The 22722-nt window shown below is 44.9% G+C and overlaps 2 protein-coding genes across 3 annotated transcripts in view; one reads left to right on the top strand and one right to left on the bottom strand.

Moving 5' to 3' along the window:
- snap47 (synaptosome associated protein 47) overlaps positions 1-1955 on the bottom strand; it is a 39292-nt gene extending 37337 nt beyond the window's left edge. Inside the window, exon 1 of one of the 2 annotated variants that reach the window (XM_078215867.1) lies at positions 1174-1955. The gene's annotated coding sequence lies outside the window, so the exon portion shown is untranslated. The remainder of the gene's footprint in view (positions 1-1173) is intronic. The other variant, XM_078215868.1, reaches the window with a different exon arrangement.
- Positions 1956-2555: 600 nt separating this feature from the next.
- On the top strand, positions 2556-21294 carry jmjd4 (jumonji domain containing 4). The gene is made up of 6 exons (XM_078215866.1): positions 2556-3110; positions 3936-4101; positions 12932-13057; positions 16169-16436; positions 17345-17491; positions 20928-21294. The coding sequence occupies exons 1-6, from the start codon at positions 2846-2848 to the stop codon at positions 21234-21236; spliced, it is 1281 nt and encodes a 426-aa protein (XP_078071992.1). The 5' UTR covers positions 2556-2845; the 3' UTR covers positions 21237-21294.
- Positions 21295-22722: the final 1428 nt, after the last annotated feature.

Genomic DNA, 22722 nt, shown 5'->3' with positions numbered 1-22722 from the left:
CATAGGACGTCATTTATGTCTTTTATAAAAGCAGTTTTGGTACTGTGGCCGGGGTAGAAACCTGAATGAAGCGATTCCAACATGGCATTCCACGAAAGATGGGCACAGATTTGGGATGCGACAACACATTCAAGGACTTTGGAGAGGAATGAGAGGTTGGAGATAGGGCAGTAGTTTGCAAGAACTGTAAGGTCAAGAGTTGACATTTGAGGATTGGGGTGTGGGAATGCGGGACAGTGGGATAATACCTGAAGAAACAGAACAATTAACAATATTAGCTAGCATAAAACATTTTTTTAAAACGTGCATACTTTTCCTGATGTCTCAAAATGCTTCACAACCAATGAAATACTTTTGAAGTGCGGTCATTGCTGTAATGTAGAAAAGGCAGAAGGCAATTTGCACAAAATAAATTCCAAATAACAATGTATTAATGGCCAGATACTCTCTGATTTAATGAAGGGATAAATATTGGGCAAGACACTGGAGATAACCCCATTGGGATCTTCTTTGAAATAGGGTCATAAGAATTCTTACATCCACCAAAGCAGACAGACTGAGTCTCCATTTAACATCTCATTCAAAAGGTAGCACCTCTGACAGTATCCCTCAGTCCTGCACTGGAGTGTCAGCATTGATTTTTGTGCTCAACCCTTGGAGTGGGACTTTGAACCAGGAACCTTGTGACTCATAAGCAAGAATGCAAACAACTGAGTCACAGCTGACAATATAACATAGCATATAAGAGTTAACCACAAATGTACAACATCAAGAAATTAGATCTACACAACATTTGTTTCACTTAACAAGCCTTCTCACCAGTGTAGCTCCATTAAAACTTTCCTTGTCTAATCAATTCCATTGCCAGAAGTCCAGGATTCTTTGATGCAATCAACCAAAATCAGTTAGTAAGGATTTGGCCACATCCCCCTCCCCCCTCTTTAGGCCGTACAACATATTACATTTAGTTGTCTATTGTAAATGCATGACCAGTTTCTTTCACTGGTGAGGTTAAGGGTCATTTTGCATGTTTACCAATGAATTATCAGAATGTGTACACATGTCTACAAATACGTTGTTAGGGTGGAAATCTCTTACTCCCCTTTGGAATTTCTAAGCCTGTAGTACAACACTTTCTCACATCAAGCTCCTCGGATTTTTCAGTCTGCTTACCTGTGTGCGCCTCTACCTCCGTTTGCCTAAACTGGGTTGTCTTTCCGACTCACTGTCCTTTGTGCATCACTTACTCAACTATATTTCTTTTTAAAATTTTCCTCTGCTTCTTCTTGTGGCTGCCCTCTGTCGCTGCTTTTATTTGCTCTAGCTCTTGTGGCACTCTTGTCACCAGACTCCCTTTCTTTCCTGATTCCCAGTACTTGTACCTATGGCTATTTCCCTGACAAGCTATTCCATTTTGTTCTCTTCGGTGTGCAACCTTCTCCTCACCAAGATGTTCTTCCCTTTCTCACTGCAGGATTCGTTTATCTCAGGCTGTTCTGCTTCTTACAAGATGTATTCACCCAGGATGTTCTCTCTCCTGCAAGATGTGTCTCAGGATGTTCTTCCATCCCCTGCAGGATTTTCTCTCAGGATATTTTTTCCCTGCTGAATTTATTACAGTTTTCTCACTCCTGCAAGATTTTCCCAAAATATTAGGTTTCCCCCTTCAGGCTTTCCCGCAGGAGATTCCCTATCCCTGCACAGACTGGCCGCCAGCCTCTGCAGGCTTTCCCCTGCCTCTCTGACACTCCTGTTTCCTCACGGTGGATGCTGGCTGTAGGCCGGAGCCCAAGCCCTCTCTGCCGCCCTGCAATACTCCTCCGTATCCCAGTCTCAGGCCCTCGCCATCTCTGCGGGGTGGCAAACCACCACTGCTCTCCTCCCTCCCTCTTTCTCTCTCGCTCGTTTCTCTCTCTCTCAGCCTGGCTCCACCCGCTGCCAACCCTCTCAGGTCTGCTCCGCCTAGCCGTTCCTGTCAATCGCATCCAGACCTCTCCCGCCCCTCGTCATGTCAATCACATCCAGGCCCCGCCCCAACCATGTCAATCACATCCAGGCCCCGCCCCAGCCATGTCAATCACATCCAGACCCCGCCTCTAGCTATGTCAATCACATCCAGGCCCCGCCCCAGCCATGTCAATCATATCCAGACCCCGCCCTGTCGGTCACCCAAACTTCGCCCCATCCCATCAATCACGCGGACGCCGCAGCACTCCTGTCAATCACTCGGACCCCGCCCCACTCAGCCAGACCCCGCCCATCCACCTCTACCGGACCCCGCCCTACTCCTGTCAGTCACCAAGACCCCTTCCCACCTCACCCAGACGTCACTCCATCCCTGTCAATCACTCAGGCCCCGCTCCCGCTCAGCCAGACCCCGCCCATCCACCTCTACCGGATCCCGCCCTACTCCTGCCAATCACCAAGACCCCGCCTCTATTCGATCGTTCGGATCCCGCCCCCTCTCCCCGCCAATCATCCAGGCCCCGCCCTACTCCTGTCAATCAGCAAAACCCCACCCCATTTCTGTCACAGACCCCGCCCCCCTTCTCCCTGTCAATCACCCGACCGTTGGTCCTGTCAGCCGCCCAGGCCGCTGTCCAGCCGGTACCCGGGGCCCCGGTTCATCCTGTCCGCTGGGGCCTCTGTCCCCGAGTACTGGAGTCGGGCTGACCGTTAGAAAGGGGCGGCTAACAGCAGCTCTTACCAGTTGTCCAAGTCAGGCTGTGCGGCCTCGGGGCGCCGTGTCTGGGGCAGGCGCGGCTGCAGCTTGCGGTGATTCTGCTTGATGGAGAGCGGGTGAGGCAGGCAGGGCCCGGCGTGGATTCTGATCCCCCGGCTCCACATGGACGAGCAGACTCTGCAAAGGGCGCTGCTGTGTTTCCAGGCCGAGAGGCCTGCCGCCTACGGAGAGTTTCACCGAGGCCGCCAGCCCGATCGCCTCCGGGAGAGCCAGCAGCTGTCTTATTCGGAGTTTTTCCGCCGCTTCCTGCTTCCTAACCGCCCGTGTGTCCTGTCTGCTGAGTTGACGGAGAGCTGGAGGAGCCGCCAGCACTGGGTGACGGGGCAGGAGGGCGAGCCTGACTTCCAACACCTGCTCAAACATTTTGGTCAGTGTCATTTTATCCTGGGGCTCTGGTCAGTGCTTGCTGATGGTGTGGGGAGGGTGGACACAGCAAACCTGGGCTGTCAAAACATCAGTCAAAGTGGGAGAGTTTATCATAAAATCCCTACAGTGCAGAAGGAGGCCATTCGGCCCATTGAGCCTGTACTGACAACAATCCCACCCTAACCCCACATGTTTACCCTCCTAATCCCCCTAAGGGGCAATTTACCATGACCAGTCAACCTAACCCGCACATCTTTGGAGTGTGGGAGGAAACCGGAGCACCCGGAGGAAACCCACGCAGACACGGGGAGAACATGCAAACCCCATACAGTCGCCCAAAGGCCAAAATTGAACCCGGGTCCCGTCTGCTGTGAGGCAGCAGTGCAAACCACTGTGCCACTCCATGTTGTTCTCTTACCCCAAGGTCAGGCAAGGAAGAAATTGGTTTTCAAAGTTTCAATGCATAATAACTGCAAGTGCTCGAAGTTGGAGGAAAGCCTTTAGCACATCTGAGTAGCGGCAGGACAATGAGTCAGCCTCAGTATCTTGTTGGTTGGGCCGAGTAACAATTGTGTTGGAAAGTGGGGCTATTCACATGTTTCGGAATTGTGTGGCTGTCTAAGGTAAACATTTAGCTATTCATTATGGGATGCACTACTGAGGTTTGGTCACTGATTATTAGATATTACCAATAGCACCTCTCCCTTACCAGTCCAAGCTTTAAACTTATTATTGTACTTAGTTAAATTACATTCTTTCTCTATGCACCTTCCTTATAACACTGCTTTATTGCACTATTTAAACCATTCGCCTTTGCTATTTGCAGGAGATTTCATTGTCCCTGTGGCCAACTGCAACGTGAAGGAATATAATGCAAATCCAAAGTACAACATCCCTTTCAGGGACTACCTCAGTTACTGGAGAGAACACAGGGAGAGTGGCTATTCATCTCCCCAGGGCTGTTTGTATATGAAAGACTGGCACATGCACAGGTTAGTGCAGAGCAGGATTATTTCTGAATTGCTCTTTGTTTCAAACAAGCAGGTCATTCTTTCTGAAACCTACAACAACCTATGGTTAGCTGATGTCATGAGTTAATTGGGGCAGCATGGTGGACAGTGGCTAGCACTGCTGCCTCAGCGCCAGGGACACGGGTTCGATTCCATTCCATTCTTATCAAACCAATCATAGTTGAACAACTCCTCCAATGGCTGCTCGACAACTAACTCCTTCATCCTCAGCACTGTTACTTCTGAAGTACCTGAGGGATCTAATGATCCACTATTGTTCATCTACATGCTATCCTTTGACAACGTCATCAAATTGGGTGGCACGGTGGCACAGTGGTTAGCACTGCTGCCTCACAGCGCCAGGGACCCATGCTCGATTCCCAGCTTGGGTCACAGTCTGTGCAGAGTCTGTACGTTCTCCCCATGTCTGCATGGGTTTCCTCCGGATGTTCTGGTTTTCTCCCACAGCCCGAAAGACGTGCTGGTTATGTGCATTGGCCATGCTAAATGCTCCCTCAGTGCATCCAAACCGGCGCTGGAGTGTGGCAACTAGGAGATTTTCACAGGAACTTCATGGCAGTGTTAATGTAAGCCTACTTGTGACACTCTTAAATAAACTTTAAAAACTTTAATTTACAATCCAGCTGAGAGCAATGGAATTAAATCCCCCCCCCCCCCCCTCACCATTTCCTGGTTGTAATGGTCCTAAATGAAATGACTAGATAGTGTCAACCTGGTCCTCGTAGATGAGCCCCCCTTCCCCCCCCCCCCCACCCCCCACGAGTCCCGAACAGAAAACTACCCTGCCCTTGCCTACAAAGGAGCAGTGACTGCACTTAGAAACATAGAAAAACTACAGCACAAAACAGGCCCTTCGGCCCCACAAGTTGTGCCGAACATATCCCTACCTTTTAGGCCTACCCATAACCCTCCATCCTATTAAGTCCCATGAACTCATCCAGGAGTCTCTTAAAAGACCCTATTGAGTTTGCCTCCACCACCGCTGACGGCAGCCGATTCCACTCGCCCACCACCCTCTGTGTGAAAAACTTCCCCCTAACATTTCCCCTGTACCTACACCCCAGCACCTTAAACCTGTGTCCTCTCGTAGCAGCCATTTCCACCCTGGGAAAAAGCCTCTGAGAGTCCACCCGATCTATGCCTCTCAACATCTTATATACCTCTATTAGGTCTCCTCTTATCCTACATCTCTCCAAGGAGAAAAGACCGAGCTCCCTCAGCCTATCCTCATAAGGCATGCCACTCAATCCAGGCAACATCCTTGTAAACCTCCTCTGCACCCTTTCAATCTTTTCCACATCCTTCCTGTAATGAGGCGACCAGAACTGAGCACAGTACTCCAAGTGGGGCCTGACGAGGGTCTTATATACTGCATTATTATCCCCGGACTCCTAAACTCAATCCCTCGATTGATAAAGGCCAGCACACCATACGCCTTCTTAACCACCTCCTCCACCTGCGGGGCCGATTTTAGAGTCCTATGGACCCAGACCCCAAGGTCTTTCTGATCCTCTACAGTACTATGGATGAAGAATGGCCAATTCATTTCCTCTTTGTTTGGCAGCCGTCAAGTGCCTGTATTTTGTAAGATTTAACTCGAACTGCTTCAGTTGCAGCTTATTCAGGAGAATCCAGACACTGTGTATGAGACTTGTCTATACCCCCATTGATGGACTGGAAAGGAAAATGATTTCCGAATAATAATTTATGATGCCCTGAAACTATCTGTTCAGCGTGAAACAATTGCCAAAAGCAAATCGAGTACTGTACGACACTGTTACAATCCCTATAGAGAATAAATCCCTGTAACTTTTAGAAGAAAGGAATCTCCACAGTGCCAGTGGAAAGAAAAATGATGGACAAGATTTCACTTTTTAAAACTTTTATTATAACAAATTAATTGGCCCGTGAGTTAGGAAGTCCCGGACACAGTTAACACCGACAAGGGATGAGATTGCAGAGCCTTTGGCTTTGATCTTTGGGTCCCCGCTGTCCACGGGGATGGTGCCAGAGGACTGGAGAGTGGCGAATGTTGTTCCTCTGTTTAAGAAAGGGAATAGAAATGACCCTGGTAATTATAGACCGGTTAGTCTGACTTCGGTGGTTGGTAAATTGATGGAAAAGGTCCTTAGGGATGGGATTTACGACCATTTAGAAAGATGCGGATTAATCCGGGATAGTCAGCACGGATTTGTGAAGGGCAAATCGTGCCTCACAAATTTGATAGAATTTTTTGAGGAGGTAACTAGGTGTGTTGATGAAGGTAGGGCGGTTGATGTCATATACATGGATTTTAGTAAGGCGTTTGATAAGGTCCCCCATGGTCGGCTTATGATGAAAGTAAGGAGGTGTGGGATAGAGGGAAAGTTGGCCGATTGGATAGGTAACTGGCTGTCTGATCGAAGACAGAGGGTGGTGGTGGATGGAAAATTTTCGGACTGGAGGCAGGTTGCTAGCGGAGTGCCGCAGGGATCGGTGCTTGGTCCTCTGCTCTTTGTGATTTTTATTAATGACTTAGAGGAGGGGGCTGAAGGGTGGATCAGTAAATTTGCTGATGACACCAAGATTGGTGGTGTAGTGGATGAGGTGGAGGGCTGTTGTACGCTGCAAAGAGACATAGATAGGATGCAAAGCTGGGCTGAAAAATGGCAAATGGAGTTTAACCCTGATAAATGTGAGGTGATTCATTTTGGTAGGACTAATTTAAATGTGGATTACAGGGTCAAAGGTAGGGTTCTGAAGACTGTGGAGGAACAGAGAGATCTTGGGGTCCATATCCACAGATCTCTAAAGGTTGCCACTCAAGTGGATAGAGCTGTGAAGAAGGCATATAGTGTGTTAGCTTTTATTAACAGGGGGTTGGAGTTTAAGAGCCGTGGGGTTATGCTGCAACTGTACAGGACCTTGGTGAGACCGCATTTGGAATATTGCGTGCAGTTCTGGTCACCTCACTATAAGAAGGATGTGGAAGCGCTGGAGAGAGTGCAGAGGAGATTTACCAGGATGCTGCCTGGTTTGGAGTGTCGGTCTTATGAGGAAAGGTTGAGGGAGCTGGGGCTGTTCTCTCTGGAGCGGAGGAGATTGAGGGGAGACTTAATAGAGGTTTATAAAATGATGAAGGGGATAGATCGAGTGAACGTTCAAAGACTATTTCCTCGGGTGGATGGAGCTATTACAAGGGGGCATAACTATAGGGTTCATGGTGGGAGATATAGGAAGGATATCAGAGGTAGGTTCTTCACGCAGAGAGTGGTTGGGGTGTGGAATGGACTGCCTGCAGTGATAGTGGAGTCAGACACTTTAGGAACATTTAAGCGGTTATTGGATAGGCACATGGAGCACGCCAGGATGGTAGGGAGTGGGATAGCTTGATCTTGGTTTCAGATGAAGGTCGGCACAACATCGTGGGCCGAAGGGCCTGTTCTGTGCTGTAATGTTCTATGTTCTATGTTCTAAGGTGAATGCCTACGCTACTCTCCCACCCGGGTATGACAGTTATAGAGGTTTACAGCATGGAAACAGGCCCTTCGGCCCAACTTGTCCATGCCGTCGTTTTTTTTTTAAAACCCCTAAGCTAATCCCAATTGCCTGCAATTGGCCCATATCCCTCTATACCCATTGTACCCATGTAACTATCTAAATGCTTTTTAAAAGATAAAATTGTACCCGCCTCTACTACTACCTCTGGCAACTTGTTCCAGACATTCACCACCCTCTGTGTGAAAAAATTGCCTCTCTGGACACTTTTGTATCTCTCCCCTCTCACCTTAAACCTATGCCCCCTAGTTTTAGACTCCCCTACCTTTGGGAAAAGATATTGACTATCTAGCTGATCTATGCCCCTCATTATTTTATAGACCTCTATAAGGTCACCCTCAGCCTCCTATGCCCCAGAGAAAAAAGTCCCAGTCTATTCAACCTCTCCTTATAACTCAATCCATCAGGTCCCGGTAGCATCCTAGTAAATCTTTTCTGCACTCTTTCTAATTTAATAATATCCTTTCTATAATAGAAAGAATTGCACACAGTATTCCAAGTGTGGCCTTACCAATGTCTTGTACAACTTCAACAAGACGTTCCAACTCATGTATTCAGCCAATGAAACCAAGCATGCCGAATGCCTTCTTCACCACTCTGTCCACCTGTGACTCCACTTTCAAGGAGCTATGAACATGTACCCCTAGATCTCTTTGTTCTGTAACGCTCCCCAACGCCCTACCATTAACTGAGTAAGTCCTGCCCTGGTTCAATCTACCAAAATGCATCACCTCGCATTTGTCTAAATGAAACTCCATCTGCCATTCGTCAGCCCACTGGCCAATTGATCAAGATCCCGTTGCAATTGGAGATAACCTTCTTCACTGTCCACTATGCCACCAATCTTGGTGTCATCTGCAAACTTACTAACCATGCCCCCTATATTCTCATCCAAATCATTAATATAAATGACAAATAACAGTGGGCCTAGCACTGATCCCTGAGGCACACCGCTGGTCACAGGCCTCCAGTTTGAAAAACAACTCTCTACAACCACCCTCTGGCTTCTGTCAAGTTCCAACGGCTGAGTTATCCTGAGTTCGTTTTTAGCTGACCAACCTTGGTTTATGGTCTGATTCTCTGATTCACTCAGCTTGTTCAGATGTTGCCCTGCCAAGATCTAGCGTTATAGTTTCTTCTTGCGGTTAAACAAAAAACTGGTCTATTCGTAGAGAGCTCAGCTCACTGCCCTCATCTCACACACATTCCCCCCCACCACCACCACCACTCCCCGAACACTCCCCAGTTCACTTTGATCTTAAATGGGAAGTCACACGAAAAGAAAATACCAAAGCACATGGGTCATCACAGACACTGAATTACATGCCAAAACTAGTTATACTGACATTGTACAGGTCAATGGTGAGGCCCATTTTGGAGTGTGGATTCCGGTATTGCCTACTCTATCTATAACGGATATAAAGCAGAGGTGATTCAGTCTTAGTGAACAACATAGGACAAGTTCTGTTATAGAGTCATAGAGGTTTACAGCATGGAAACAGGCCCTTTGGCCCAACTTATCCTTTGCCCAGTTTTTACCATTAAGCTAGTTCCAATTGCCTGTATTTGGCCCATATCCCTCCAAACCAATCTTACCCATGTAACTGTCCAAATGCTTTTTAAAGACAAAATTGTACCCGCCTCTACTACTATTTCTGGCAACTCGTTCCAGACACTCACCACCCTCTGTGTGAAAAAATTGCCACTCTGGACCCTTTTGTATCTCTCATCTTAAACCTATGCCCTCTAGTTTTAGACTCCCCTACTCTTGGAAAAAGATGTTGACTATCTACCATATTTATGCCCCTCATTATTTTATAGACCTCTGTAAGATCGCCCCTGAACCTTCTACGCTCCAGGAAAAAAAAAGTCCCAGTCTATCCAGCCTCTCTTCAAAACTCAAACCATCAAGTTCTGGTAGATTCTGGTAAATCCTTTCTGCATTCTTTCTAGTTTAATAATATATTATGTTCTATCAAGAAATTAGATCATGGCTTTTCTGTACCTTAACTCAATTTACTTGCCTTTGTTCCATATTGCTGTCAAAATGTGTTTGTCATCATAGAATACATGCAGAAGGAGGCCATTTGGCCCATCGAAACTGCACTGACAACAATCCCACCCAAGCCCTATCCTTGTAATCCCCCAGACCTGTTCCCCGTAACCCCAAGTATTTACCCTGCTAATCCCCCTAATCTACATATCTTGGGACACTAAGGTGCAATTTATCATGGCCAATCAACCTAACCCGCACATCTTTGGACTGTGGGAGGAAACCGGAGCACCCGGAGGAAACCCACACAGACGCGGGGAGAATGTGCAAACTCTACACAGACAGTGACCCAAGCCGGGAATCGACTATGCTAACCACTGTGCCACCATATGTATAGCATAATAATTCTTTCTTTGCTTAGTGTTGCAAAGATGAAACTGTATTGCATTTAATATCTAAGCAGTAGTTCGACAAACAAAGATAATGGAATACAGTTAACTTTCCTGCCTTCTCTGATTTGTCTCTCCTTGGTATACAGACTTCTTCTCCTGTCAGTTCTTTCTACTCACTGCTTGCTCTGATCTCAATTTGTTCACCATGGAGTTCAGTTTCCTGCTCTTATCCGTTTCTCAACTGCTCTTCCAAATCAGCTCTCCTGTGTCCAGGTTTCTGACCTGTTCTCTCTAATATCCCAGTTCTCACTTTCCTCAATGCCCTGGCAACTGATCTTCCTGCTCTGCTCCTTAAGGACCTGGTTCTCATTTTCCTTGATTTTGTGGTTCCTGTTTTTTCATCTTCCCTGGATATCCTGGTTCCAATCTTCCCCGATATTCTAGTTCTAATTATGCTCAAAAAGCCCCTTTTTATGATTTGCTCTCCCCACTATCCTGTTTCTCAATCTCCTGAACTTTCTGTATCATTTCCCTAATCTGCTGTCTCCGGATATCTTGACTCTCATTCTTCCAAATCTCCATGATCTGCTGTTCTCATTGTCCTAGCTATCCAATGGTGAAGAAGCCCCAGGATTAAAAATGTTTTTCCAAAATGACAGGTTCCTCAAAATCAAATCAGATAAACCAGCGGTAAATTGAAAATAAATCATGTACTAAAACTACCAGAGCTTCAGAAACTGGGTACTCAGGAACCGAAGACCAAATATGGACAACGCACCATATGTAAGCTTAAAAGTGCCCACAATTGATGCATTGGAATGAATTTGACAAAGATGATAACCTTAAGGGACTAGGAAATGAAGAAAGGTTCAAACAACAAATTTACTAATATCATTAGAGAAAGGTAAACTGAGAACATGTCAGATGTTTAGAATGCTACAGGTAAGATAGTGAGCAAGGTATTTAACTAGGACAATGAACAAAGGACTACAGGACACAAGGATAAAGTTTGCAAGCCGTGACTCGATGGGGCAGATTTTATAGTCTGGAAGGAACAGGTTTGATGGATGTCTCTTACACATTTTGTAATAGATGGCAGAGGGAAGTTATGTGTGGAACCGGAGGAGATTGGTGAAGCATTGAACCAATATTTCTCTTCGGTGTTCATGCAAGGGGACATGAATATAGCTGAGGAGGACACTGGGTTGCAAGGGAGTAGAATAGACAGTATTACAGTTGATAAGGAGGATGTGCAGGATATTCTGGAGGGTCTGAAAATAGATAAATCCCCTGGTCCGGATGGGATTTATCCAAGGATTCTCTGGGAGGCAAGAGAAGTGATTGCAGAGCCTCTGGCTCTGATCTTCAGGTCGTCGTTGGCCTCTGGTATAGTACCAGAAGATTGGAGGTTAGCGAATGTTGTCCCATTGTTTAAGAAGGGGAACAGAGACTTCCCCGGGAATTATAGACCGGTGAGTCTCACTTCTGTTGTCGGCAAGATGTTGGAAAAAATTATAAGGGATAGGATTTATAGTTATTTGGAGAGTAATGAATTGATAGGTGATAGTCAGCATGGTTTTGTGGCAGGTAGGTCGTGCCTTACTAACCTTATTGAGTTTTTTGAGAAAGTGACCAAGGAGGTGGATGGGGGCAAGGCAGTGGACGTGGTATATATGGATTTTAGTAAGGCGTTTGATAAGGTTCACCATGGTAGGCTTCTGCAGAAAATGCAGATGTATGGGATTGGGGGTGATCTAGGAAATTGGATCAGGAATTGGCTAGCGGATAGGAAACAGAGGGTGGTGGTTGATAGTAAATATTCATCATGGAGTGCGGTTACAAGTGGTGTACCTCAGGGATCTGTTTTGGGGCCACTGCTGTTTGTAATATTTATTAATGATCTGGATGAGGGTATAGTTGGGTGGATTAGCAAATTTGCTGATGACACCAAAGTCGGTGGTGTGGTAGACAGTGAGGAAGGGTGTCGTAGTTTGCAGGAAGACTTAGACAGGTTGCAAAGTTGGGCCGAGAGGTGGCGGATGGAGTTTAATGCGGAGAAGTGTGAGGTAATTCACTTTGGTAGGAATAATAGATGTGTTGAGTATAGGGCTAACGGGAGGACTTTGAATAGTGTGGAGGAGCAGAGGGATCTAGGTGTATGTGTGCATAGATCCCTGAAAGTTGGGAATCAAGTAGATAAGGTTGTTAAGAAGGCATATGGTGTCTTGGCGTTTATTGGTAGGGGGATTGAATTTAGGAGTCGTAGCGTTATGTTGCAACTGTACACAACTCTGGTGCGGCCGCACTTGGAGTACTGTGTGCAGTTCTGGTCCCCACATTACAGGAAGGATGTGGAGGCTTTGGAGAGGGTGCAGAGGAGGTTTACCAGGATGTTGCCTGGTATGGAGGGGAGATCCTATGAGGAGAGGCTGAGGGATTTGGGATTGTTTTCGCTGGAAAGGCGGCGGCTAAGAGGGGATCTTATTGAAACATATAAGATGATTAGAGGTTTAGATAGGGTGGATAGTGATAGCCTTTTTCCTCTGATGGAGAAATCCAGCACGAGGGGGCATGGCTTTAAATTGAGGGGGGGTAGTTATAGAACCGATGTCAGGGGTAGGTTCTTTACCCAGAGGGTGGTGAGGGATTGGAATGCCCTGCCAGCATCAGTAGTAAATGCGCCTAGTTTGGGGGCGTTTAAGAGATCCGTAGATAGGTTCATGGACGAAAAGAAATTGGTTTAGGTTGGAGGGTCACAGTTTTTTTTTAACTGGTCGGTGCAACATCGTGGGCCGAAGGGCCTGTTCTGCGCTGTAATGTTCTATGTTCTAATATTCCTGTCTAAACCATGGCATTTTTTGGGTTTTAGGGTTTTCCCTGATCATGGAGCTTACAGTACTCCTCTCTTCTTCCAGTCTGACTGGCTAAATGAATACTGGGACACTATTGAATTGGACGATTATCGTTTTGTTTACATGGGTCCCAAAGGATCATGGTAAGTGTATTCTGTATCCGAAAGCATTTGCTCCTCTAATGAAGAACCATCATAAGACCATAGAGCATAGGAGCAGAAGTAGGCCATTCGGTCCATCAAGTCTGCACTGCCATTCAATGAGATCATGACTGATCTGATATGTAATCCACAACTCCACTTTCCCACCTTATCCCCATAACCCTTGATTCCCTTACTGATTAAAAATCTGTTAGTCTCAGCCTTGAACATATCTAATGACCCTGACTCTATAGCCCTCTACGATAAAGAATTCCACAGATTCACTACCTTCTGAGAGAGGAAATTCCTCCTCATCTCCATCTTAAGTGGGCAACCCTTTACTCTGAGATTATGCCCTTTGGTCCTAGACACTCCCACAAGGGCAAACAACTTCTTAGCATCTACCCTATCAAGCCCCAAGAATCCTATATGTCTCAATAAGGTCACCTCTCGTTCTTCTAAACTCCAATGAGTACAGTTCCAACCTACTTAACCTTTCCTCATAAGAAAACCCCTCCCTAAGATAAACTTAGTGAACCATCTCTGGACTGCCTCCAATGCCAGTATATCTTTCCTTAGATGAGGGGACCCAAATTGTTCACAGTATTCCACGTGTGGTCTAACTTCCTTATTTTTATACTCCATTCCCTTGGAAATGAAGGCCAACATTCCAATGACCTTCCCTATTACCTGTTGAACTTACATGGTAGCTGTTTGTGATTTATGATGAGGACTCCCAAATCCAAAACAAAGACATATTGGGTTGTCCATTAATGGAGATAATGCAATGCATGCAAAGCTCTGACACAGTTACATGGTGTTATATAAAGTCTACGGCCGAGAAACAGGCCATTCCACTGAACTAATCTAAAGCCTTTTCCCATCCATCCAACCTTATCAGCATATCCCTCTTTTCTCCCTCATGTTTCTTTCTAACTTTCCCTTCAACGAAGCGTTGTTGCCTGTCCCAAATACGCCTTGTGGTAGTCAGTTCCACATTAGTTAAAGCAACTTTTGCTGAATTCTTATTGGATTTATTTCTTTTCTGGTATATTTGAAAGTCACTATCGAATCTGCTTCCCCCACTCTTCAAGATAGTGTATTCTAGATTATAGTATGTTGTGTGTAAAAAAAAAAATCCTCCTCTCCCACCTGTTTTTTTTGCTAATTATCCTAAATTTGTATTCTCTGGTTCCTAATTCTCATCCCAGTAAAAATAGGTTGTCCTTTAAATTCCTCTAACTTTGAGTGGTGACTAATCCATCTTTCAGATGAGACATTGCACCAAGGCGTGTCTGCTCTCAAAGCTGAATGTAAGAGATCCTATGACTCTATTTTGAAAAAGAATTTGGGAGCTCTCCTGGGTGTCTAAGCTGATATTTATCCTTGATCAGCATCAGATTACCCTGTCATTCTCACATTGCTATTTATGGACACTTGCTATGTGCAAATTTTCTACATTACAAGAGTGACACTTCAAAAAGTACTTAATTAGCTATTAGTTAAAGTGTTTTGGGATGCCCTGGCGTAGTGAAAGATGCTTTATAAATACAAGTTTCTGTTATATGGACTAACAGAAGCTAAAGTAGCTACGAATCAACCCAGGTCAGCTCATAGAGCAGTAAATTGATCAATGTTGAAGAGTTGAGATACAATAGTAACAGAACAAATCACATTTATACAGTTTATTTAATGTGGAAATGCCATCAGGCACTTCACAGAAGAGAAACAAATGCCAAGCAGCAGCAAAAGTTGAAAAGGTGGCCAAAGCCTAGTTTAATATTGCGGCACGGTAGCACAGTGGTTAGCACTGCTGCTTCACAGCTCCAGGGTCCTGGGTTCGATTCCCGGCTCAGGTCACTGTCTGTGTGGAGTTTGCACATTCTCCTCGTGTCTGCGTGGGTTTTCTCCGGGTGCTCCGGTTTCCTCCCACAGTCCAAAGATGTGCGGGTTAGGTTGATTGGCCAGGTTAAAAATTGCCCCTTAGAGTCCTGAGATGCGTAGGTTAGAGGGATTAGCAGGTAAATATGTGGGGGTAGGGCCTGGGTGGGATTGTGGTCGGTGCAGACTCGATGGGCCGAATGGCCTCCTTCTGCACTGTAGGGTTTCTATGATAATATGTTTTAAGAAAGGTAGCCAGGTGGGGGAGGTGTTTAATTTATTCTGAAGATGAGTGTGATGCAAGGCCACATTTAGTGTCAATTTCTCTGTGCCCTGAGAAGATGGCCAAGACTATTCTTGAATTACCACAGTCTTTATGATGACGGTACTCCCACAATGATGGCACATGTGGAATTCCAGAATTTTAACCCAGCCATGAGTTAGAGTGGCAGTTCTAAACGATATGGTAGGGTTTGCTGACCACTCTGATGAAATGGAGAGAAGAGTGGGGTAGACAGAAAGCCAGAATCTGAGGAACGGAAGATATGTAATGGCACGTGACTGAAAGTAGGAGAGGTTGAATGAGTGAAACTATGCTTTGTAGCAAGGATAAGGTTTGAAATTCAATGTATTTTGTAGATAGGAACTCAGTGGAGGTTAGCAAGAGCGAGTGGTGTATGAGCTACCCTTGGTAATGTTGTTCCCAATGTACTATAGAAAATCCCATTTATATCAATACACATTACCTATAAGATGATTGTAAATCACAACTCTGGTATGTGCCTCCTGTAATATGTCAACTCCCCAATGAAACTCCAAACCCCATTGTAATCGATCGTACATTAACACTTAATTACAAATTGTCATGTCTTCTGCCCTGTTAATCTCCTGTCCTATTGAACAGGCTCCTGGTTGCGTAGGATATGTCGTAATTTAAAGAATCAGAAGAGAACATTTTAGTTCAGCTGCCAGTCTCTGAAGTTTAAAATTCTATGCATTACTCTTTTTCATTCCTCTCCATCATTGCTGACTAGATATCCAAATCTCTGAATTTGCAATGTGGCTGTACTTTCTTCCTGAGCAGATATATTCTGGATATAATTCTGGGTTGACTCCTTCTTGAGACCAAAAATGATGATATCGGGTGAAGCGAAAAGCAAGAAAGAAACCTTGTGAAGGAATTCTAGCTTCATACTGGCATGATATATTTCCCTTTCCTCTTCCCTATTGTAGGACACCATTTCACGCCGATGTATTCCGATCTTATAGCTGGTCGGCCAACATCTGCGGGCGGAAGAAGTGGCTGCTGTTCCCACCTGGTCAGGAGGAATACTTGAAGGACCACAGTGGTAACCTTGTTTATGATGCCCAGTCTCCAATCCTGCAAGACAGTAATCGTTACCCAAAATACAGCCAGTGCTGTCAACCCATTGAGGTGGTACAGGAAGCTGGAGAGGTCATCTTCGTTCCCAGCAGTTGGCACCATCAAGTATACAATCTGGTATAGAAAACAAATCTTGTGGATGTCGCTTTTCTTTAAGTTGTTGGTATCACTGGCCATATAATGTTAAGAGTAAGTGATTTCTAACAATTAAAAATATGAAGATGTTGAACAATTGCAGTGCAGCTCACTTTAGCATAGAATCGCTACGGTGCAGAAGGAGGCCATCGAGACTGCACCGACAACAATTCCACGCAGGCCCCACCCCGGCAACTCCATATATTTACCCTGCTAATCCCCCTGACACTAAGTGGCAATTTAGTATGGCCAATCAACCTAACCCACGCATCTTTGGACTGTGGGAGGAAACCGGAGCACCCAGAGGAAACCCACGCAGCCACGGGGAGAATGTGCAAACTCCACACAGTAAAATCCCACACTCTGGCACTTGTTCGGGTACACTGAGGGAGAATTTAGCATGGCCAATGTACCTAACCAGCAAGTCTTTTGGACTGTGGGAGGAAACCCATGCAGACACTGGGAGAACGTGCAGACTCCGCACAGACAGTGACCCAAGCCAGGAATCGAACCCGGGTCCCTTGCACTGAGGTAGCAGTGCTAACCACTGTGCCGCCCCAGCTTGATCTCACTGTTGATGTCATGGAATTAAAATATTCAGTTCAGGATTCTATCATAAAATCAAGGCAAATAAGATGGATGCCTGAGAGGTCGGCAATCCTATTAAGTGATGTATAATCTTCACAAGTGATGCATCACTCTTTGAGATGCAAAAGCCCTCGGTCTCCAGGACATCTGGTAAAACTAGAACACCATTTTATGTTTTAATTTCTATGGCTTAATTTGTGGAGTTTAGGGTTTTTAATTTTCCCTTCATAATTGCACTGTAATTACACTGTCTTTTGAAGTGGTGTAATCTATAATCAATAATTTTATATTCTTCTGTTCAGGAAGACACCATCTCCATCAATCACAACTGGCTGAATGGCTGCAACATAGACACCATGTGGCAATTCCTACAGGGGGAGCTGACAGCAGTCCAGGAGGAGATCAGTGAGTGGAAGAATTGTATGGAGGACTGGCACCAACATTGTCAGGTATTGGAGAGAGTAATCCATGTCTTTATTCCTTGACTTAATGACTGAATTTCAGTGTAAATTAGAGAAGCACAGCAAAATGGCTGGTTTGGGAAATGGAACACAGTACAGTAATACAAGTTTTATTAATTTTCAGGATGCGGGTATCGCTGGCAAGGCTGCCATTCTTAATCTATTGCTCTGTAAGGATATGGGCTATATTCTTGGATCAATTAAATCTGTATGATGTCCTTTGTAACTATTCAACGCTATGCTTGTTAGTTAACTCAGAGTCAACAACATTGGTGCAGATTTGGAGTTGCCCTTAAGAAAGCAAATTTCCTTCCACAAAGTATTAGAGAATCAATTAGAGGTTTTTATGGTAATTGACAGCAAGTTTAGTACAGAATGACTTGCTTCAACACTGATTTGATGGGTTCTGAGATGGCTTATAAATCTAATGCACGGTCTACCAACTCTACTGCATGCAGGGCAGCATAGATGGGTTATTTGGAGGTATGTGCATTCCCTCTGACACTTGACTTTGTCTCTGCATGTTCCCAATGAAGTCTGTAGACCTGTTTAGTTCCTTCCCTGATAAGCCTTTCCCATATGGTCATAAGTCAGGGAGTCCCAGGAGTCAATGGATACTTCAGAGATGCTTTGAGGACATCCCTAAAGCATTTCCACTATCCTACCCAACACTGTCATGGCTGTGTTGTGAATAAAGCAGTTGCTTTGGTAGTCTGGTGTCAGGCTATTGAACCTCATGTCCTGCCCAGTGGATTTGAATTTTAGTGATTGCTAATAGTACTCTCCAGTGCTTTGAAATGCCTGCTGTAGGTCTCTGAAGCATATCAGAGTGCAGGAATCACTGTTGCCCAGTAAACCATGGTGCATACAGCAGCATAAACACTACATAACCAGTACAGACTTATCTCACCAGGCCTAAGGCACATTCTTGGACAGCACACAAGGGGAATTACTCTGCATCAGATTATTCTGCATTTAACCTGCATGTGTTTAATGCCAAATCTGAATAGTGTTCTGTTTCGTGCCACAAACATTCCGGGCGCAATATATAACAAGAGATTATTTAATGGGAAGCATTTACTTAACAAGTAAGAATAGACCCTAAACTCTATTGCTGAGAAAATGGAGGAAACACAGGGCTCCATACACTGGAATTTGACAAATTATAGCTTCAGGAAATAAAAATGACAGAATGATACCTGTAAAACCACAGTGCGTTAGAGCTTGTTGTGCCTCTATCGGGAAAGTGTGTAAACTGCATGTCAGGGAAACAGAAAGTCGACTTCTGTTGATTTATTCTGGGGCCCACATATGGGTATAGCCAGAAGTGCTGCTGGGGATATTGAGCTCTGCTCAGCCAGAACGGAGAACACGAGGGTATCTCAAAATGAAGGAACCCTCGAAAGCTAATATAATTCCAAAAATAGAGGCCCAAAGTTAATCGGGCCATTGGATTGGAGGGAAAATCCCTCCGGTGGACTTGTTTCAGCCTCACCTGTTGCCTTTTATCCACAAGCTCCCTTCATTGGGGCATGGAACCTCCAGATCCGAGGGCCCCCAACTTGCAGTTCAAGAGTGCACTCACATAGCTGTCAGGCTCTGCACTCAGTGGGCGTCTCTGTCATTTTCCTCACGAGTCCCTTAACAACTCATTATAGGATCCCTGCCACTGCTGATGGGTAACTGCTGCTAATAGCAAGGACACTGGAAGGCACAAAGACATCTGGGTGCCAACCTGACACTCTTATCTCTCATCTTGCTCCCAGTTCCACCTTCAAACTAATCTCTGCGGGTGTATGGACATTCTGCCCTATGTATGGACATTCTTGGACAGAGAGTCATAGAATGTATGGACATTCTTGGACAGAGTGTCAGAGAGTCATAGAAACCCGACAGTGCAGAAAGAGGCCATTCGGCCCATCGAGTCTACACCGACCACAATCCCACCCAGGCCCTACCCCCATATCCCTACATCTTTTACCCACTAATCCCTCTAACCTACGCATCTCAGGGCACTAAGGGGCAATTTTAGCATGGCCAGTCAACCTAACCCGCACATCTTTGGACTGTGGGAGGAAACCGGAGCACCCGGAGGAAACCCACGCAGACATGAGGAGAATGTGCAAACTCCACACAGACAGTGACCCGAGCTGGGAATCGAACCCAGGTCCCTGGAGCTGTGAAGCAGCAGTGTTAACCACTGTGCTACCATGCTGCAAATAGTGTGAGGAGAATTCTCTTTTTAACTTATTACCATGTTAATTCTATAATGTATGTTAATAAACTTTATCTGCAACCATAAACACTGTTTCCTGATTAGAAAACACTGTTGCATGGCTAAAACACTGGGAGATTTTAACCCTGCCATTGAGCCAGTGGAGTTATAGCCACAGGTCACATACGAAACAAATTCTTGCCCGTTTAGTTCTGATTCCCGTTTTAACCTGCTTTTCTAAGCTGGCAGAAAAGATGCCCACTTGAAGCAGGTGCATTACTTTTTCAAGTGCACAGTTAGCCATCTCCGGGTCCTATAATGAAAATTCAGGCCCAACCTCTCAACATCTAGTCCATTCCTAAACTCCCTTACACACACTCCTACCTCTAGAGGCCATTGGAGCTTAATTTCTGAGAAGCTGGAATTTGTTTTCCACCTTTTGAGTTGGCAGGCAGCCAGTGCTAATGAGATTCATCAGTTAAAATTGCTGTGGCCTTATTCCACTATAAGCAGATGGGAAATGAACTCCCCAGTGTGGTTTCCTGCCACACACTTGCTGCAAATTAAAATATACCACAACTTTCAACATTGAGACAGGCATGACAGTATTTGCAGGAATCCCGACATAGGGAAGTTTTGAAAATAATTTATCAATGATACAATATATGTAGGTCTACTGTAACTTAGAATCTGTGTTGTGGATAGTCTTGAGGGTGGTTTGGGTACAAGTATTCTTTCCCCCTTCTCATCTCTTTCTTCTGTGCAAGCCAACTCCTCGGTCTTTGGTCGTGTTGGTGTTTTTTTTGCACGTGCTGAATTTTAGTGCTATACTTGGTAAACAAAATAGCTTGAATGGCACATTTCAATTCCAATAGCAGAAATACCAGCAGCATCTGGTGTAAGAGGTGGTGGTGCAGGGAGTGTTCTTCATGGGATGACTTTAAATCAGATTATTGGAGTCAACGCAAAGGTGCTTTACTCCGACAGACCTAGGATTTCTTACTGAACAGATTATTCTGCGTCTAACCCTGTCACATTTAACTTGGGAGCACTTGAGACTGGGATTCATTTTGTGACCGATCTATTATATCCCTTACCTGGGAGTTTTCACAGGGTAGCAAGGGTTTATATAATCTGAGAATTTTAAAAACAGACATTGCTCACCAGCGAGAAAAAAAAAAATGTATGTTCTGTTCCTATTTGGTGCAGCTCCTCTTGAAATCATGCACTGGAATCAACTACTGTGAATTCTACACCTTTCTGAAAATAATCGCCAAAAATAGGATAGCAGTACTAGAGGCTACTTCAGGAGACTCAGCAGCCCTCCAGAGTACACTTCCTACAGAACTATCTGCCCTCGGACCGTGTCATTCAGTGTTCGACTTACACCGGACTAAAGATGTGCTGACTTCAGTGCTCGCCAATGAGGACTTCAGTAAGCTTGACCCAGACTTGTTGGATCCTCATCCAGAGGAACTGCTGCATGAGATTAAAGAAATGACGGATTCTATCCTATGAAATTCTACCTCCTGTAATTTCTTATTAACCAAATTAAATGACAACTTTTGTTTCTTCAGTTCAAAGAAAATGTGGAATTCAGAATTACCCTCTGGGTTGAGAGAGGAGGAATAAGCACACTGTATGCTTTCACTCTTTATCCATATATGGCTGAGCATTAAGGCTATGATAGTACAGCAACTGTCAACAAGCTATTCATGATGTGGAGATGCCGGCGTTGGACTGGGGTAAACACAGTAAGAGTTTTAACAAACCTGTTGGATTTTAACCTGGTGTTGTTAAAACTCTTAAGCTATTCATCCAGACAAGGAGTTCAAATTCTGTGACAGTCTGCAAAGTTCGTACCGGTAAAAATAACCATGAAAACCTTGGATCGTAAGAAATGCAGAACTGATGGGCTTCCTCTAGGAAAGGAAGCCTACTGTCTTTGCTGAGTCTGACCTATGAGACTTTTAAATCACTATAGTATTATACAAACATATTTACAACAAGGTCAGGACTTAGCTCAGCTGCACCCCCACTGTTGAACAGCCTGCCAGAACTCACTGCTGCATCGATACCTTGACTAAACAAGGCACAAAAAAGAGCAACTACATCTTATCCCAACACATCAGCACCATCAGGAGAGGAGATACTGAGGCACTAATAACAAGGATAGGTACCTGAAAGAGGTTATAGAAAACACTCCCAAAATATGTGCAATTATTTAAATCGAGTAGAATTTGTCCAGAAACAAATGATTAAAGTTTTATATACCTATTTTCACTGTCGCTTTGAAGAATGGGACTAATTGTATCTACCTGTGTCCCCTGTGGGAGAACTGTGTTCTACAGGCGTGTAGCTTGGTACAGGCCTCCAGTGTTGTAGTCCAGATCCCCACAGTAAAGAGTGTACCTTTTGGAATTCATTGAAAATGGAGAAACCGCCAGCTGTGTTGCTGATAGAAATGCAGTGGGTTGGTCAGAATGAGAAGGACAAAAATGTAGACCTACCTTCACAAACTTATATTTTATTTTTCCTTTCACAAGAGTTCCAATGCTTTGCTTTTGTATCAGATTTCCAGCATATACACTTTTTTTAAAAAATCATTTGTGGGTGCTTCTTTATAAGCAGCAGCAGAATCAATAGCAACAGCACAGCTCTATGCAGAGCCCAGAGTATTAACCTGTATTGGACCTTCTCCAGCTCTGCAATGCAGCACGGAAACATGTTGGTCTTTGCATGAAGACTGCCAATTTTAGTAAATGAACTGGTCATGCTACCAACATTGTCACACAGGATCACTACAGCATAGATACTGACACCAATACAGTGTCTCCATTGTCACATGGCTAGGTCATGAATATTTACATCCAGATGCAGCACAGTGGCTCTCCAGGCTGTACTGCTAGGAGTTAAACACCAACCCTCAGGGTCTTTGTCAGGGTCTAGATCGCCAAAAGAGACTGCTGCTTAACAGCAAATTTATGGAGGGGGCAGCCCACAA

The sequence above is a fragment of the Mustelus asterias genome, chromosome 7 (genome assembly GCF_964213995.1).
Source record: "Mustelus asterias chromosome 7, sMusAst1.hap1.1, whole genome shotgun sequence".
NCBI classification, from domain to species: Eukaryota; Metazoa; Chordata; class Chondrichthyes; order Carcharhiniformes; family Triakidae; genus Mustelus; species Mustelus asterias.
The sequence above is the reverse complement of the archived record's forward strand: the minus strand, read 5'-3'. Positions and strand labels throughout refer to the sequence as shown.